A 19819-nucleotide genomic window follows, 5' to 3' on the forward strand; every position below is an offset into this window, starting at 1 on the left:
TGGTGGTATGCTGGCGCCCCTGCCTGTAGCCGTCTTTCAGAGGAAACTTAAGAAATGCTTTGATTTCACACCAGCAAATATGCAGCTTTGTAAATATCCAAAACTCAGAACCATTTTAATCTTGATAAAGAAGAATATACACAGTATTTGTCCATTTTTCAATTGGTTTATGTAAGGAATGTCACAGGAACACAGTATAACATGGGAAAATGCCTTTACCAAAGTGTAATCTGATGGAGGGGTGCATCGATTGCTCATAGGGGAGCACTTGTGAAAACCCTTGTTTCAAGAAATGGGACTATGGTACTTATCTATAGCCCTTTACACTTCAGTGGTCATGTGCAATCCAGGGGTGCAAAGGTTTAAGTATAAAAGGGACTGGCCCTAAAAGGACTGAGTAATGGGCAGGAGATGGGTGGCAGTGAGAAGTAAAAACTTTGTCATGGAACACATAGTGGGTACAGTCTTAAAAATAAAGATGAATGAAAGGATTGTTTGAGAGTTGCCAAAGAAAAAATAGTTTTGGTTCCATAAAGTAACAGGTTTATAAGCAATACTTGATCTTCTATGGCATCTATTAAGGAACACTTTGAGGATAAAAGTTTATAGAATAAAGATTTGATTTGAAGATGGAAAAGCCAAAAATGACAGGAACAAAGGTGATAAAATTATATAAATAAATCACCGGAATGGATTTCTGACTAACATCCCGCAACTACTTGTTACTATGCAGTTTTTACAGTAACCCACACACTGATTTACAGTCTAAAGGTATCTTTTTTATATAGTGTCTTGTTCTAGAAGCACAAACGAAAGCAAGCAGACAGTCTGCTGTTGACAGAATGTAACAACTTTTAATTCTCACATGGTCAACATTTCATAACACTACTTTATGTTAATGCTCATGTGACAGCTTTCCCAGTCATGCATTCCTACTTGGAATTACGAACTCACGAGAGCTGCAACATACAGTTTAATCTCCACTGAAAAAGCATATCAGCCTGGAAAGGTCATGCGAAGTTTCAGATGAAAGTCACTCATACGTTCTGTCTCGCAAAAGAGAAATGAAACGACCAGCTGTGTTTTTGAAAGCTCGTCTGGTATGTGCATGGGTGGCTCTGCTCTTTCGGTTTAATGCAAATGTTCTGTGTTCTATGTTAATGGTTCATTTTGATTGACAGAAAACACTAAGTATTTATGTTTTCAGACTAGGAAGGTCTAAATGATGTTATATTTTCAACAGTTCCCTGTCTGTCTGTTTCTGTAAGGTGTCTGAAAGCAACAGCGCTGATGAGGACTTGGACCTGAAGGATTTGGCCTGTCAGATTGGAGAGACGCTGGTGTGTCACATACAGCAGAGAGTTGCAGGAAGACCTGCAGGTACACCCATGTTCCTTGTTTAGTCAAGCATATGTGGGAGTAAGTGGGCTTGATTTTTTTTTTTAGCTATCCATTACAAGACTAATGAGAGTGGTTACTGATGCATTATAGGGAAGAGACGCACTTCTGCTTTTTTAGAGATAAGAGCAGCTTGACATTTATACTGTATGCATGCTTACAGTGTATGGTTATACAGATAGTATAAAGTACATTTTGAAGTTTTGAACATAATGCCTAAATCACGGATAAAATAAATAAAACGCTGTTTTTTAATTCTTTTTCACAGCGGGGTAGTAAAAAAAGGAGCTGTTTTTATTGTTTTATTTTATTTATTTATTTTACCTTTATTTAACCAGGGTAGTCACATTGAGATTAAAAATCTCTTTTACAAGTGAGCCCTGACCAAGACAGCAGGTTATTGTTATGTGGTTATTAGGAATTAAAAATACTGATATTGTAATTATATTGTGTTTTGCAATACTGTCGATTTTTAATTACTAGTTTACATGAAAAAAATGGTGTCAAATGGTGGTTCATGTTTTCAAATTCTTTCCCCTAGATAATAATGTTGTACGCTGTCTTTATATCCCACTGTTAGAATTGCATAAAAAGTCAACTTTCCTTTTACTCTGATTTTCTAAATATGATAGTGTGATTTAGTCTAAAATTTGATTAAAAATTACAGTACAGCTCGGGAAAAAAATACTGTTTTGCTATTTATAGGTATATGTTTGAGTAAAATGAACATTGTTGTTTAATTCTATAAACTATGGACAACATTTCACCCACATTTTGAAATGAAAATATTGAGCATTTATTTATTTGCAGAAAATGAGAAAAGGCTGAAATAACAAAAAAGATGCAGAGCTTTCAGACCTCAAATAATGCAAATAAAATATGTTCAGAAAGTTTAAACAGGTCAGAAATCAATATTTGTGGAATAACTCTGGTTTTTAAAGCTGATGTTGAAAAGCGGTAAAAGTGTGCACTTGTAGCGCAGAAAACAGGCCAAAGAGTCTTAAAGGGTCTTAAAGGGTCAAAGAGTCTAATAGCGACGAGAGGGCGCACTTGTAACGCCAGAAACAGCCAGAGAGTCGAGAAGCGGCGAGACTGCTCACTTGTAGTGCAGAAAAACGGCCAAAGAGTCTAATAGTGGCGAGCAAGCTCACTTGTAAGTGTAAGTGTATGTGGCTGAAAGATTTTATAATGGCTGAAAGACTTTATAATGTTACTTTTATTAAAGAGTTATGTGTCCTGAATCAGAATATATTGATAAAGTGTCAGCACAAAACTTTTATTATCTACGTTATTTAAACGTGTTTATAAGTTTTGAAAAGCTTTTAATTAGTTTTAAACTGTACATATTATTAAACTAGTTCATATTATTTCATTTACAGCCTCAAAACTTGAATGAATTTATTAGGCTTAGTATATCAATATATTAATATATTAATATATTAGAATGGTCATTGCAGCAGACTGGTACCATTGAACATAATATTTTGTTCTTTTTCAACTCAGAAATGCTGCTGTTTTCAGCTTAAAAACAAAATAATATGGACTTCCGCTTTAATCACAGTTTTTATGCATCTTGGCATGTTCTTCTCCACCAGCTTTACACAATGCTTTTTGATAACTTTACCACTGCTGGTGCAAAAATTCAAGCAGTTCAGCTTGGTTTGATGGCTTTTGATCATCCATCTTCCTCATGCTTATATTTCAGAGGTTTTCAATATGGTGAAATCAAAGAAACTCATAATTTTTAAGTGGTCTCTTATTTTTTTCCAGAGCTGTATAAAATCATAACCCCTGAATCCTGATATGTATTGCATTTTCAAGTTTGTGCCAATTGATGTTTGTGTTTGTTTACAACAGAAGAAGCACGGTATGAGCTGAAGCAGTTTTTTCAGCACACAGAACACAGCAGCGGTAAAGGATGGCTGCTGTTGAAATCCATTTCTATTTTGTCCTCCAGTGAAGCTGTAAGTCCTACAGTATTACCAAACTGTAAAAGTAGATAAATAGTCCTAGAGTGTATTAGCTTGACATGTAAAGTAAAAAGTCCTGAGAAGGTTTAACTGGCTGGCGGTTTTACTGGCTGTTGCATGTCCCATATTAGTTAAGTTTACTGTATGAATAAATAGTAAAACTTCACCTGTTCTTATGAGGCATCTCTTTCTTTTACTTGACTAGTACATGCTTCTATTGTGTCTGATTCTTTACATAACTTTACATTTTATCTATAAATGCATTGTTTCGTAATTTGATATAGAACCTGTGCGGAGAATGAAAATTACACAGTGTCCCGTCATTTAATGTTTTTTTTTTGTACATGCCTATTTGGTTATTCCACTTTGTTTATATTACCCTTAAGATGTGCAGACACGAGTTACAGTACCTCCTCAGTTATAGTACAAGTATAATGTGTTAATTATGATGTATAGAAATAGAACTTGTAGTTTGTTTTTTGTATCAATTAAGTCTTACATTACTGCCCCTGTCCTCTGTGGTTTTAATCAAATGAACTCGTTAATAATAGCTTTTTTTTGACAGGGAACAAATGCTGCAATTGATACTGGACTGGCTGCTGCTTTAGTGAAGTGCCTCTATCTGTTTGTAGCACTGCCTGCAAGAAAGGCCAACAATGAGACAGACGACTCTGCATGTTCATTCCAAGATATTTTTATTAAGGTACATTTTCATATGAATATTCAAATGTTTGCAGTCATTCACAGTATACATCAGTGTATTAACATTCAGGATTCAGGACTTTACTAAAAGCAAGTGCATCTTAGGTAAAAGATGATTTTTTTAAAAGTCTCCTTCCGCTAAAATTATTTTTCTTGTTCTTTGTGAAATATTATGGGTCTCTCTGAGTTGTATATGCATGACGCATATAAAACTGATTCTCAGCCTCCGTTTTCTGCAGTAGCTAGTAAAAGAAAATCCTCGGAAATACAAGTCAATCAGAGAGCTGTTAGGTGTCTACATCAACCACTGAGTTCATGGCCTCGCCCACCTCAGAGTTGAAGCTGGGCTGCAGTAGAGCCGACACAGTCTCGTTAACTAAGGTGGAGCTTACAGCTTCTGTTTACACAGCTAGTTAGCGTAAGCTATCTTGTGTAAGTAATTAGATTAAATAGGTTTAAATCGGATCTCCGGTTGATTTTGCGCTTTAAAAAAACCTTAAATATACATTAGTAAAGCACGGTTTGACAATGTAGCACAAATCAGGGCAGCCTATGCTCACACCACGGCATTGATAACGTGATATATCTTTAGAACTAAGGTTGTATCCCTGAAAACATTTTGTCCTTTGAGTTTAAGAACTGTAAAATTGACTGTGCGGGAAGGCAGGTAGGCGGTCTCTGCTGCAGTGCTGTTAGCCAGTCAGAGGCGATATATTTGCATGTATGATAGCCAAAACGTTTTTCAGAGACCAGTAATTCAGTGATCTAAAACAGGGCTAAATAGAAACACCTGAGCACTTTTTTTCCACAAAAAACGACTCACATGGCATTTATTCATACTAGAGACGACAACTAGACATTTTAAAATGAATGCAAAAACGATGGAATGAGACATTTAAATGGTCAAGGGAGCATAACACTAAGCACATCTTTCCAGGATTAAGAGTTTCCTATTGCTTAGATGCTGAAGGAAAGTGGGATTAAGATTGTCAATAATAAAAATTAGACCGGATGCAATTGTCTAGACATAGTCTTTATTTTCAAAGTAGATTGCAGAGCCAAGGAAGACTGAGATATTCATGGATAAAGAATGTATAGAACAAAGGCTATTGTGTAAAAAGTCACAAAATAAAAAAAAAATGAATAGATGTGGATCAGGGAGGGAACAACAAATAAACAAAAAAATACAAAAACAGACTGTAAAGATTTTGTTTCTGCTATTGTGTTATTATGGATATTGATTAGACTTTGGAGAAGTGAAATCATTCTTTGTAACTGGAGTGTATGCTGTGGAAAAAAGCCTGTGGATGCTTGTGGTGTGTTCTCAGGTGATTTTGCAGCTGTGCAGGCAGGTGCAGTTTGTGGAAGAGCTGGTGGAGACTCAGGAGCTGCAGTGTGTGATAATCGCGCTCACTTCCCTGTGGGACCAGTGCAGCTCCTCATGGCGGAGACAGGTCTCGCGCGTGCTCAGGGCTGTGTCAGCAGCCCAGGTGCCAAACACCGTCCCTGCACTGCAAGGTCAGCCCAACTCTATATATATAAATATATATATATACATACTTGCACAATTACAGGCACATACACATACCACCTCCCACTCTCACCACTAAGCCTTTATTCTAAACCCTATGGCTTTTTTCCCTTCCCTTAAAATCCATTGGTTTACATTGTTTTTTTTTTGTTTGTTTTTTTGCAACTTTCAAGCACTATTGTCTTTTAAGTATCCTTTATTCAATACTTTATTTTACCATATGCCATTACTTTGAAAATAGTAATTAGAGTTTTATTGTTTCCATTGCGTTAAGCCATAGTCTCTCAGCAGCTTTATTTGATTTGATTCAAACATTGTTTTCCAAACATATAAATAAGATTAGGTCAGCTTTTATCAGTTTATCAGAGGGCCAGCAAAAACAGTTGTAGTTTGTCAGCTGGCCGATTTATTGAATATTTAATAGGGATGAAGTTCTGTCGGTAATCACATGACAGCCCTGTTAATATGACTGCTTCAGTGTGCTTTCACATGATGTTGGAGATGCTCGTTTGATTCACTCAACTGTTCCAAATTGCTGATTATGTAAATTTTGTTTGTGGTCACATATTTTTCCAGAGTAGGATCTAAACTAGGCATGATCTCATTAGAAATGAGTAATTCAATAGTTAAAATAGGGACATCATGTGGGGTTGTCAGGCACAGGGCAGTGTGCTTGTGGTTATTTTTGTGAGTGACTGATTGCATCATTCGGGTGCTAAACCGGATTGTATCCAAAAAACATAAAACCACGTCTGCTCAAATCACGGCAGAATACAATGTGCACCTCAACTCTCCCGTTTCCACCAGAACTGTCCTTCGGGACAATACATTATTGTGGTCTAAAACCAGGTGTTTCAGGTTCATTGCTACAGGTACTGCTGTATATAGTGTATATTGTCACTGTCCAATGAAAAACAAGTGTCTCAATTTTTGTTGTTTTTTTGGCTTACTTCATAATTTGAACACACTGACTGTCCCTCACACTTTTAAAATTGCTTGATAAATAGAAATTATCTGAAATAAACTTTTTTACATTGACTTCTATGAAAAGATTTCATTTCTCTCCTATAAAGTTGCTGTTTTGGAGATGCTTGTTTTCATTGGACAGCAATATTCTACTCATTTCAGACATGTCAGAAAGTTGTAAATGCATTCATATACCTTGTTTGTCTTCTCTTTAGTGAAGAATTGTATGAAGATTTGCATCCAGAACATGCTGAAAATGAGCCAGCACGTCCCTGGGCCGGTCCTAGCAGAGGTGGCTGTGAGCGTTTTCAGCTTTGTGAAGGACTCTTACCCAATCAATCCTGCACTTTTCGAGGAGTTTGAGAACAACGATGGCTATGCAGTGCTCCAGACCATCATGGCACGGTAACTTTGTTCCCGTTTGTTTCGCATTGCTCAAAGAGCAGCAGTTATTTGTAACATTGCAATCACTAAACCTAGTGAGTTGATGTCACTAACATGTTGAAATCAGTATAATGTTGAAAACTTCACATGGTGAAGTTGATGTTCTAGTCAGTGCATGTGCAACAGAGCCATCAAATTCAGAGCTATTAATTTGACAGTATAATCTGAATGTAATTTGATTTTAATGTTGTCACCACCTCCAGAAAGTCCTCTTGGTATTAAAGTGTTTGCTGAGAGCAATCATGGTCTCTGTTGAAATATTTGGGACTTTCCTTCTCTCACCCTCCCTCCCTTGTGTTGGTTTTCTCTTGCCAGTTCCTCTGCATTCCTCTGTGTTTAATAATGAAGGAAGTCTTAATGAGATCAGTGGTAAATTGAACTGATCTCATTACTGATCATGCTGCCTCTCAGTGGCTGGCTGAGTGTCGGCTCCTGTTCACAGTGAGGTCACTGCAGGACGAGGCCTCCCAACCTAACCTGTTTATTTACACACTCATGGTCACACTCGTGGGATTATGTTTCTCCGGCTAAACATTACCTAAGGGTCCTGAGAGAACTGGCACCCTACATTGACTGCCCATTCAATCTAACAAGAGTTTGTGTAGATTTTAACAGGTCTATTTGAATTAAACACAGTTTTAACAGTCAAAACATGTTTGCTTGTTTAAAGTTGCACTGGAGGCGTGAGGTTACTACAGCTAACAGCTAATTATACACACCAGGATTTCACAGGCTTTTTGTAATTGTTGTGGATTTAAATTCTTGATTTTGCAATATCTTTTATGCTTTTACAGCAGCATTTTTTTATGGGCTGAATCTGCAGATAGTAAATCACAAAAGAACTGTAAAAAATATATAAAAGCTTAAATATCAGACACTACCACAACAGGTTGTTGACTGTCTCTAAAACTGCAAACTAACAACACACTACACCACCAGTTAATTTTCAAGAGAGTGGACACTGGAGAAAGGAGATGGCAAAAGTGTTAGCATTTAGCCTAGCATGGATCACTGTTTGCTCCCCACAACTGGCATATGCAGTGGATGGACTAGACTTTTTTGCTTCTGGATAGGATTATGTAAAATTTAAGGTGCATTAATATACAGGAAAAAAAATAAAAGACCACTTAAAAATGATGAGTTTGGAAAAATCAAATTTTCTTTGGATTACCCTCTGTAATAAAATCAAGAGGAAGATGGATGATCACATGCCATCAAACCATTTTTCTGCACCAGGAGTGGCATAAAGTTATCCAAAAGCAGTGTGTAAGACTGGAGGAGAACATGCCAAGATGCATGAAAATGTATGAATATGAATTGTTTCTTTGTTTTATTTTTTACGGTCTGAAAGCTCTGTATCTTTTTTGTTATTTCAGCCATTTCAAATTTTCTGCTCTAAATAACAATATTTTTATTTGGAATTTGGGAGAAATTTTGTCCATAGTTTATAGAATGAAACAACAATGTTAATTTTACTCAAACATATATCTGTAAATAGCAAAATCCGATAAACTGATTCAGAAACTGAAGTGGATTTTTCCAGAGCTGTATATAGAATATATCATTGCTATCCAATGAAAAACAAGTATCTCAGTTTTATTTAAAATTTTCCAGAGCTGTATTTTGGCTATTTTATCTAATGATGTGTTGTTAGCATCAGTTTAGTGCTCAGCTGAGATGATTCACTTTAATCCAGCATTAGACATTGGAGGAAAGAGATAGTGTTAAAAATTTAAGTTTTAGTCCCAACTTCTCAACAGCTTTCACTTTATAACATGCTAAGGATTTATTAGGATTGCACTTCTGATTGTGAGTATGCACATAATTTTTTCACAAAACATAGGTCTTTATTTAACTATGCCATGGACAATACAGTTTGACCTGACTTGTGGTAACTTGTGGTTCTAAGCATCTGTGTGATTTATTTAGGAATTAGGAATTTAGGAATGCAGTCACATTGCTAGTTAGTGGACTAAATTAAGATTAAGGGCTACAGTGCAAAAGTAATGATCTACTACAAAGCATGTCTTGGTTATACGTCATTTGGTTTTCTGTTGTAGGCAAAGGTATGAACATTTCTTAAAACCACCTACGGCTTGTTTTTCAGCTGCGAGGAGGAAACGGCACATGAGGATTTCTCTTCTGTGAAAGACCTCTTGTGCCTCATTGCTTCGTTCACCTTGTTTGGGAAAGCAGAGTTAAAAGTGGCCCTCTGTGTGAACAACCCCCAGCCGCCGGGCTTCAAGTTCGACCCCGCCCTGACCAAAGGTACGGACGGATGCGCGGCCGATGCTGAACACCACGCTGCATCTCCCCGCCACCACCTTGTGTTAACGACAAGGCAAAGGCAATTATGTCCAGGATGATGAAGTGTAGGCCTCCTCAGTAACCCACTTAAGATGCCCTGCATCCATTCTCCTCATCCATACCAGAGTCCACCATTCATCACCAAGCAGAGCACCTCACTCCAGAGAGAGGCAAACATGGCCCTTTTTTAGCTTGATTCCATTTGGCTCTGATGTGATTTTAATTAAGGGTGAAATTCAATCACATTACCCTCCACTTATATGTTTATTTACTCTAAACATCAGTGCATTTTTTGTCCAGGGACTCAAGCAGTCTTTTTATAATCTTCTGACAGCGTTCCGCACATATTTGATTGTGGATGCCGGTCTCTGTGATGTTTGTGCTTGCTTGTGTATGCCAAACAACATAGTTTCAATCAATCTACGAGAGCGTAACTCGATTTAAATTCGGAGTTCCTGATGTAAATTGTCCCCAAGGTGTTTGTGGCGTCATGGCACTCTCACTGTAGGTGTAAATCACTTTCCGACATTGCCAGAATAGAATTAGAAACCACATATGTTTGGAAAATTACAAGGAACCCAACGTTATAGTAATATATGTGTTACATTGTGCCATGTTCTCTGACACATGGCAGAATAAACCCAAGCAACTTTGCATGATCTGCTTTACTCATTCAATCTAAAATTGAATAACTGTTTTCTGGAATTCTATGATTTGATTTTCCAGGCTCTACAGTGAAGAACCTCAGAGCTTTTAAAATCATCCAGGCCTCTTTCCTGCGTTCAGGCAGTGCACTGACCTGCAGTCAGATCCTGCGCACGGTGCAAATGATCTGGTCTTGGGATAAAGCTAACTTCTTCCTGCTGGAGTGGACGCTGCAGTGTTTGGCCCAGTTTGCTGAGTGTGTGTGGCAGAAGCCTGCAACTGTCCATCGCCTCTTTTTCGAGCTGGTGGAAATGGTGGTCTTTCATCTCTCCTACATCCCCCATGACACGCTGAAGAAGGTGCAAGCCATGCTGAAGGAGGGCTCTTCACAGGCGTTTAGCATGGCCGCCCTGGAATGCTTCCATGGTCTTGTGATGCGCAGTGGGCTGCTCTCTGAAGTGCTGATTGATGGTGGTCTGATGGAGCTGCTGCTGGTGGAGCTCAGAAGGAGAGCTAAGATCCTGAGGAAGGCCGGCGTCACAGGTGAAGCCCATGTGTGTGTTTCTTGGCCACCATTTACACTTGGTCATTTTGTATGACTCCAGTAAAAACTGAAGTTTAAAACGAATATAAATCTGATCATTCAAATCTCTTCAGGAGGTGTTTTAAAACACATTTAAATCACATGTTAATACAGTGTGAAAGCATCCATCTCTCCAAGACACATTAGTGGTCCAGCGGTCGGGTCGGGAGATCGCTGGTTCGAATCCCAGTCATGCAGCTTGCCCTCAGCTGCCAGAGCCCTGAGAGAGCAGAATTGGCCATGCTCTCTCTGGGTGGGTAGATGGCGCTCTTTCCCCTCATCACTCCTAGTAGAGCTGGCTACTCCACAGTGCTACTTCAGCGGCAGTTCGAAAAGAGGTGGTGGCTGACTTCACATGTATGCGAGGAGGCATGTGCTAGTCTTCACCCTCCTGGTGTTGTGGCATCACTAGTAATGGGGGATATTCAGCTGAGTAGCATCTACATGGGTGAGAAAATTGGCTAAACTAAACTAAACTAAATTGGGAGAAAAATGAGAAATAAAACAACCAATACTCCTGAAACAACCAAAAAACTGAAACACAATTACAATTTACTAATCACGTGACATGACCATGTGTAAATGGGGTCTCTGTGAGCTTTATATTCACATGTCAAAATCATCAGCATTAATCTTAATATATTTCTTTTAAACATAGCGAGCAAGGATGATCTGAGGGTGGAGGACTGTGAGAGGCAACTCACCACCAACATGTTAAATGTGGTTTCAGCTCTAGCCATGAGATCTGTCAGAAATACAGGTATACTGTTTTTTTTGTTTGTTTTATTTTCAATGTAAAGGGTTCATAGTTTTATGTAGACATAAAACATAGTCAAATTTCAATACATACAGTTTCACTAGGAGTTCACAAGTTCAATCTGGTGATTAAGGGTGAGTAATTTGGCCCTAAAGTATATATATAAAAAAAGATATTGCAGGGTATTTTTGCAATAGTGAGTCCTGCCAGCTTGGCCATTTGTTAGCTGGTCTTACGTTCTCCTTCGAGCATGTTGAGTTATCACATGGTATGTCTTAGAGGAACCATGTGCATGGTGTCATCCTCCCACCACTGGTGGTATCATGTGATAAGGAAAACATAGCTAGTGGGTGACAATTAAGAATAACAATTGAGAATGCACAATTCACTTCCTAGTCCTTATAGCTGGTCATTAAATTTGTGAAAATGTAAACACATTAGAGAAAAGTATTTATAAGAAATGCTTTCACTTTATCTGTTGACAGCTTTACCGTGACCATTTTTTATGTATTTACAGACTATATTTATTATTTTAGTACAAATTAAACACATGCCTGGAGAATTTGGAGTATGCAAATCAAATTAATTAATATTCAGTAATATTTTTTTGCCTTTGAGTTAAACTCTTTAGTTTTGTGTCACCTAAGTTCAAATGTTTGTGGACACCCCTTCTTATAAATTAATTCAGCTACTTTAAGTTGTACCTAAGTTGCTAACACAGATGTGCAAATGCACATACAGGGATATAGCCTGTCTAGTCCCTGTGGAGAAGTATTGCTAGTCAGATATGTTCTGAAGCAGTGGAGTTGGGTTCTTTGGAATGATGGGGCTCCATCCATTATTTTATGGATGAATTGTATAGTTGGGTATAAGTTGGTGATCATTTAAAGTTCTGGGCTCACTAACACGCTTGTTGCTGAATGCAATCAAATCCCCAAAAAATCTCTCAAAACTAGCCCTATCCTGACAGGATTAGTTTCTCAGGGGATGTCTGTGAAAAGTATTTCACGCTTTTACTCAGTGATTAAACTCTTGCATCTGGACTGCAATTGGAAAAACAGGAGGACCAGTGTTTTTTTTTTTTTTTTTTTTTTTTTTAGGCTTTCTCGATCATATTCAGTAGTGGCTCCATTTCCATTTCCATTTCCATACGGTGCATGTAAGTGGACAAATAGCTATTTTATTAAACGCAAGGAGACGAAACTCAGAGATGTGGATCCGGACGGGAATAAAATTACCGGAGGACCACAGAGGTCTTCGAAAAAGAGTTAGTAATTTAGCCTGTAATTTTCTCAAAGGACATTTCACAAAGGACCCCCCATAAAAGAGAAAACTATCCCAGGACCCCCTGAGAAATTAATCCTGTACAGATAAGGCTAAAATATAGAAAAAAAGCCATTTTACAAGGTAGTAGGGACAGTTACAAAAGTAACAAAGCAGAATAAATTATTAATACATTTTATAAAAAAAAACAATTAATTATCAGCACGTTTGTTCATATAGTGTATAAATATCTTGCAACACCATAAATATTTTGTTTCCATAATTAGTTAGTTGCAAAATTGGTGTATGTCTCCAGTGTACATAAACCAAATTGATAAAATCTATTTTATTTTTGCTATATTAATGAAATCTCTCTCTACTGTTCTAGCATGTATACGTGACTTGGGGATGATTCCCTATATAAAGATCTTTCTGAATGATGAGCAGTTCCGCAGTCCAGCTCTGTGCATTCTGGAGCAGCTGTCTGAGATGAACCCAGAGGAGTACATGAGCACTGCTATCGGAGCTCTCTGCTCCTCCACTGAAAATGAACTGCGATTCAAACTGGATGTGCTGCAGGTATGTGATTTATTTGTATTCTTTGCTTTAGTCATTCTGTCACACATGCATTAGCTTATTTTGTGTATTTGTTTTATACATTGATTGTCTTTCTCGTTAATTTCCTTTTCTTTCTCATCTGCCTGTTTCCCCACATATACACTCACATGGGGGTAGTGGGAGTCAGCTAGCTTTGAAAGGGGAGGGGGATATGTGTCCTGAATTGAGCTCGGAGTTTGGGGGATCTACCTCTCTGTATTCAGTTTTTATTTCTAATTTTAACAAATTATAACAAGTTTAAAGCATAATAAGTATGTGAATTTATTATCCTAGCCTTTGGGAGTCTGATCACATTACAGCCCAAATTCAGATTGATTTGCTAATATACGTTTAGCTGTTAACTCGGGCCCGATTCGATTAGGACCGCAGCCTGGTGGTGCGACACACCGAAAATTATGAGCAATATCGGATCAGTGAATGTGAAAGAAATGTGATTATATGTAACGAAATTAGCCACTTACTGTACATGTCCATTTTTTAGATCCAAGTACAAGAATACTAACTTGCAGACTATTACAGTGTAACTGGGTTAAAGCAGGTAGCAATTGGATTCACCCCGACCACTGTGTGGGATATGTCAAAGCTATTCTGATTACTTCTATTGGTCCTAATTAGTTTTGGGCTTCATTTTGACATATTAGCTCTTTGATGTATTAGTGCGCTAAACTGAATAAAGGCTAAACCAATTTCTGCGAAGCCCCATGAAACTCCGAGCCCACTCCACAGCCCCCCTTTGTTAGAGTGATATATAATTCATCAGTGCATCTTCAGCATTACCTTTCCCTCTTTATTCTTACTGTTTATTCACTGACCTGAGGAAAACTTCAGATCAGATCCTTAAAATGCATTTAATATGTTTGGGACTGATTATTCTCAAATATTACCCTTCCACAGTCAATCCTTAAAGTGCTAGACAACCCAAACAGCTGGAATGCTTTCCGGACGGCGGGCGGTTTCAACGGTCTGCTGTCCATAGTAGTGGATATGGAAGGGGCTCTGCTGGAGCAGCCGCTGGGGGTGTGGGCCTCTGTCAGTCACAGCAGCCTGATGGAGCTTCTGCTGCTCACCCTGCACGTTGTCGCCCTGGTTGTGCACCTGCATCCTGTCAACGCCCACTTCTTCCACACCACCGGCCACTACGAGAAACTGGCCGAGGCTCTGCTGCAGCTGGGCTGTTTCCATGACAGTGTGCACATGAAAGCAGATGTAGCCACGGAGTGTCGCTCAGGCCAGAGGAACTACCGGCAGTTTGTGGATGTGGCTGAAAGCTCTGGATCCCCACTTCCCAAAACTCTGCGGGTATGACTAGCCAAAATAGATACAAGTCACTGGACACTAGATGCATTTTCATAACACTCAATATAATTATAAAAAAAAATGAATTCTTCAAATAATATTTTATCCTGGTGACCTTTATTTTTATTCTAAATATCACTGCAGTCTGACACCTTTTTTCTGGGTAAAACTATTATTGCAAAATTTAGCTTAGATTAAAATAAGACATGTAACAAAATTGTATTGCTATATTTTAAACAATTTAGGAACTGTGCCTTTTTGAGCCTAATCCATGTTCAAAATTTTGTTAGAACAGCTTATTGTAATAATATTTTCATGTTGTGTCTCTCACACCTTTACCTACAGGATTGCATCAGGCTGCTGAACTTTCTGGAGCAGTTTAGCACCGGGGTCAGTATGTCTGTGGACATGTGCTCCGGCCTGGAGGCTTCAGAGGTGGAGGAGAGTCAGCAGACTCCCACAATCCCCAAGACAGGAGAGGAGGACTTCCAGGGCCGAATTAGAAATGCAGCACTTTCCATTTCATCCGGATGTGGAGAGTCTGGAAGGTGGGAGCTATATTTTTCTTACTTTACATTTCAGTTTTTGATATCATGAAAGTACTAGATTTTATAACATACTTTTTTAGATTTGACAGCAGTAACTAAGATGTTGTCATGTTGCAGGTGAAGCATGATGCAAGTGAATAGTTTTATTAACTAGAATAAAAATAGTTTATAATCCAATCTAAATCCACATAATAAGCAAATACATATCTTAACATTGGAAAAAAAGCAAACTAGCAACAAGAGATAAACAAAAAACAAGAACAATATCAACCACAGAGAATGTGGAAATTGACAAAATCCAATACACATGAAGTGCAGGAGACCCCATTTGCACATCCAGCACATCAGTGAAGCATTTGTTAAATTACATAAGATATGGCAAAAGTGACATAACATTTGGCATGTTTGTGTACAGTCAAGTTGGAAATTATAGATGTTTTTTTTTCATGCAAAAACAGTATATTAATGTTTTACACTCATAAAAAAAAAAAAAAAAAAAAAAAAATATATATATATATATATATATATATATATATATATATATATATATATATATATATATATATACGTATATATATACAGGAGCGGATTTGGAAGTTCTGAGGCCCTAAGCAATGTTTTTTTTCTGGGGGCCCTGATCAAATGGATTCTTTTGTATAGCAAAATGCAATACTCAAGGTTCATACACCTTTTACAAGGGAAAATTCAAGCACTTGTCAGGCACTTTTCAAGCCTATTCAAGGCCACCTTTCAAGTTTTTTCCAGCACTTTTCAGCTGTGGTAAAACGATGATAACAGTAATATCTCTAAACTGCGTTTCAGCAATAATCAATATATCGCAAAACTATTCTCCACACTTCACAGTGGCTATGCTACTGAGACAAAAAATACTTCTAAGTAAGTAAATAGCAGGAATTATGGATTTATTGGTGTCAGTTTCACACAATTGAAATACCAATGTTCTTAACCGCATGTTTACCCTATTCATTTGATTGAGCAGTTACTGTATGTCAAATTTGGGGGTGAGTTAAGAGCATTTATTCATACATCCCGGGGGCCCCAAGCAATTGCGTGGTGGTAAAATCCGCCCCTGTATACACACATATATATATATATATATATATATATATATATATATATATATATATATATATATATATATATAATTAAGGGCTTACTTGCATATTGCACTCTCCTGCATATCAGACAACAATAATATTAGTAATATAAAAAATAAATAATAAACAGTTTAGTGTTAAGGCTTACTAAGCTAAATGGTGCTTTAATTGTTTGTTTTTTCCAAACAAGGTTAACATGGACATGTGGGTGTAGTGTAGTGCCAGATGGCTAATGTCTCTATTAGCCACTGATGCTTTTGTTCTCCTCACAAGCCACTTAACCTCAGGGGCTACCCTAGGGTTGCATTGAAATGCCACTTCTGTTTCCCATACTCATCACTGTATTTCTGCTCCGCTCAGGTTTTCCTGTGAGCATACAATACTGCACCCTGGAGCAGTTAAGGTCATGATGATTCTAGTGCCTCATATTTACTTTCCCAGTGACCCTCAGGTAAGTAATACAGGAATACATTATAGAGTATTTTATTAAATGTCAATCAAGAGCTGTTAATGCATTATTTGCAGTCTTAGTTTTGAAGCCTTTGTATGCTTTAGTGCTGCAGTAACATTGCTACAGGTGTTACTGTGTATAACTGGTCTCTATTTTTTGTAGATGTCTGCAGAACTGCAGTTAGCTGTAACCGGTCATGTGCAGTCTATGGTGAAGTCAGAGCAGAACAGACAGATCATGTGTGAGTCTGGTCTGCTGGTCACTCTGCTGACCCACTGCAAGAGCATCCTCAGCAACAGCGGCCACTTACTACACCTGCCTGTGGTGCGCATCCTGGAGAAGCTGGCTTCCCAGTCTATAGACCATAAGTGTCTCAGGTTAGTCCAAGTTACTGAATTTGTGTTTTATGGTGTATATACATGAAGTATACAGCTCTGGGAAAAAAATAAGAGACCACTTCAGTTTCTAAATCAGTTTCTCTGATTTTGCTATTTATAGGTATATGTTTGAGTAAAATAAACATTGTTGTTTTATTCTAGAAACTACAGACAACATTTCTCTCAAATATTGTCATTTAGAGCATTTATTTACAGAAAATGAGAAATGGCTGAAATAACAAATAAAATACAGAGCTCTCAGAACTCAAATAATGCAAAGAAAACACGTTCATATTCATAAAGTTTTAAGAATTCAGAAATCAATATTTGGTGGAATAACCTTGGTTTTAAATCAGTTTTCATGCATATTTTCATGATCTCTTCCACCAGTCTTACACACTGCTTTTGGAAAAAGCACTCCTGGTGCAAAAATTCAAGTAGTACTGCTTGCTTCGATGGCTTGTGATAATCCATCTTCCTCTTAATTATATTCCAGAGGTTTTCAATTTCGTAAAATCAAAGAAACTCATAATTTTTAAGTTGTCTCTTATTTTTTTTCAGAGTTGTATATTTACTTTGTTACATTTACATAAAATAGTTACATTAATTCCATTTTCGATACAGTTGCATGTCTTTATATTATAGTTGCATGACTTTGATTTTAGATACATTCAGTAGATGCAAAACATATGTAGACCTTTGTACTATTTTTAATTTACTTCTGCACTTTCTTTCAGGCAGTTCCTGTGTTTAGGAGATCCTCTTATGTGTAATACAGAGAAATGTTTCCCTCCTTCCATCTCAGAGGCGGATCCACCACTTCCCAATGGTGAATTTTTTATTTTTGGTTTTCCTCTTTTTACCTAATGTTTCATTGATGATACAATCAGAAAGTTTGGATTAAAATATACAGTATTTGGGTCATATTTGGGCTTGAGAAGTATGTATTTAAATATGCTTTGGATTTTTCATATACAGTATATTTTATGCATCAAATGTCCATGGTGTCTCCAAAATATTAATTCGAAAGAAATTGACTTTCATTGGTCAATGTAATAACTAAGAATTTATCGTGGTGTAATTTTTGGGGGCATTTCTATCGGACCATTTTTGACACAATGCTAATAAAAACTGACAGATCATGTCAAAAATGATGTCTGTTAAATTTTTTAACCTGTAGTTTTGTGTTTTGCAGGACAATATACTGACAAAGCAGATGATTTGGTAAAGACTGCCAAAAAAACTCACAAGAAGTCTTTAAAAAGGACTTTCAGCTTACTGTGGACGTCCCCAAAGAGTAGAATACCAATTCCTCTTCACCGCATCATCAGCCTTGTTTCAATGACCTCACCACGGAGCTTCCGACCCCACAAGGTGTCTGTTTCCCCATCATTTGCGGAGTTTGACATGACTGACAGTGGATATGGGTGGGTTTGAGGAACCTTTTATTTCAAATACAATATGTCGGACATTTTTATAGTCTTGCCATCGATGTTGGTACGTAATTCATCCTTACTAAAATTGGAGGCATCACAGTTGCATACTAGGTAGTTATGTTAACTGGCCCTTGAAAAAATTGTATAGATAAAAGTGGCAAAGTTGAGCATATTCAAAAATCCAAAATGCATATTGTGAAGAAATTGCAAAACGGTTTCATGGATTGCGGATATATAATTAGGAATGGGTATCGAAATTTGATACTAAAAAGGTACCGAAAGAAATGTCTCAGTACTACCAAAAGGTCTGACGATTGCCCTTGTTCTAAAATCTCAGGTGCTCGCTCTCGTGCTGTCTCTTGGTAACTTGTCTCTCTCACTCGCGCTAACCCCCCAACCCCCACCCCTCCACCTTTTTCTTTCTCTCCTGAAATATTATAATACAGAAAAAAAGCTCTAGTCTGCCTGAATTAAACCAAATCACACTATTATTACTGCCCTCTCAGTATAAATAAACTAATATATAAACTAATATAATTTTATTTAATTTTGTCAAGGTAATGCTGATATTTTTTAAAAAGACCTTAATTGCCTGACGCAATATGGGTAGGAAAAATATTTGTAGTTTAAGCACAAACAATGATTTTAGTTCTTAATAAAGCATCACAAACATGCTCACTATTTAATACAAGATCTAAAAAGATGGAATCTCTCATGGTGACAGTATGAGAATGAGATGACTCATACTGGCTGTTAAATAAATACATTGTGTTTTTTTTTGGTTACAATTTAGAAAAAGGTATAAAAAAAAGTATTGTTTGGGTATCTGTACCAAATTCAAAGTATCAGAAAATCAAAAAATGATACCTAGCCTTATATATAATTCCAATTTATGTGAAGAAAGGAGATAATTATGTCATATGCAGAAGCAATGGCACCAAACGAGCAATGCTTGTTGACAATGCAGTGCTACATCACTTCTTCTTAGTAGGAAGTGGATTTCCATGTTCATATTTTGTGTACTAACCTGCCAAACCTCAGTATACAGTATTTATCTAATAGTAAAGGTTATATAACATAATATCAGTGATCCTCATATTTCGTATAACAATCCTTATCTCTTTCCAGGTGTCTCTTTTTGCCATCTCTCGCTACAGTAAAAGGAGTTAGTGCAGATTGCATCTCTACAGGAGGAACCAGCAGTGGTGAGAAATGCTTTGTCAGGAGTTGTGGTTGCTATCATAGGCTAGCATTTCAAGAAATGAAGTTGGACGTATGAAACTGTTAAATATAAAGTGATCAGTTGACGGAATTGGGTTTAAAATGGTACTGATTTTATTATCTTTAGTCTTTATTGGTCTCCTAATATCTTGTACATTTCTGGCCTCTGTGTCACTGCTGTCCTTGGT

General features: G+C 37.3%; 1 protein-coding gene across 2 annotated transcripts in view; it reads left to right on the forward strand.

Annotated features, from left to right (window-relative positions):
• Positions 1-19819, forward strand: part of wdfy4 (WDFY family member 4) — an 82107-nt gene that overhangs the window by 4017 nt on the left and 58271 nt on the right. For both annotated transcript variants that reach the window (XM_049481324.1, XM_049481325.1), the window contains exons 3-18: positions 1269-1380; positions 3256-3362; positions 3934-4071; positions 5399-5588; positions 6783-6972; positions 9119-9279; positions 10045-10506; positions 11205-11306; positions 12955-13145; positions 14079-14483; positions 14826-15028; positions 16507-16597; positions 16760-16974; positions 17712-17803; positions 18170-18401; positions 19539-19615. In XM_049481324.1, the coding sequence (XP_049337281.1) occupies positions 1269-1380; positions 3256-3362; positions 3934-4071; positions 5399-5588; positions 6783-6972; positions 9119-9279; positions 10045-10506; positions 11205-11306; positions 12955-13145; positions 14079-14483; positions 14826-15028; positions 16507-16597; positions 16760-16974; positions 17712-17803; positions 18170-18401; positions 19539-19615 (2968 nt within the window). The remainder of the gene's footprint in view (positions 1-1268; positions 1381-3255; positions 3363-3933; positions 4072-5398; positions 5589-6782; positions 6973-9118; positions 9280-10044; positions 10507-11204; positions 11307-12954; positions 13146-14078; positions 14484-14825; positions 15029-16506; positions 16598-16759; positions 16975-17711; positions 17804-18169; positions 18402-19538; positions 19616-19819) is intronic.

The sequence above is a fragment of the Astyanax mexicanus genome, chromosome 7 (genome assembly GCF_023375975.1).
Source record: "Astyanax mexicanus isolate ESR-SI-001 chromosome 7, AstMex3_surface, whole genome shotgun sequence".
Classification (NCBI taxonomy): domain Eukaryota; kingdom Metazoa; phylum Chordata; class Actinopteri; order Characiformes; family Acestrorhamphidae; genus Astyanax; species Astyanax mexicanus.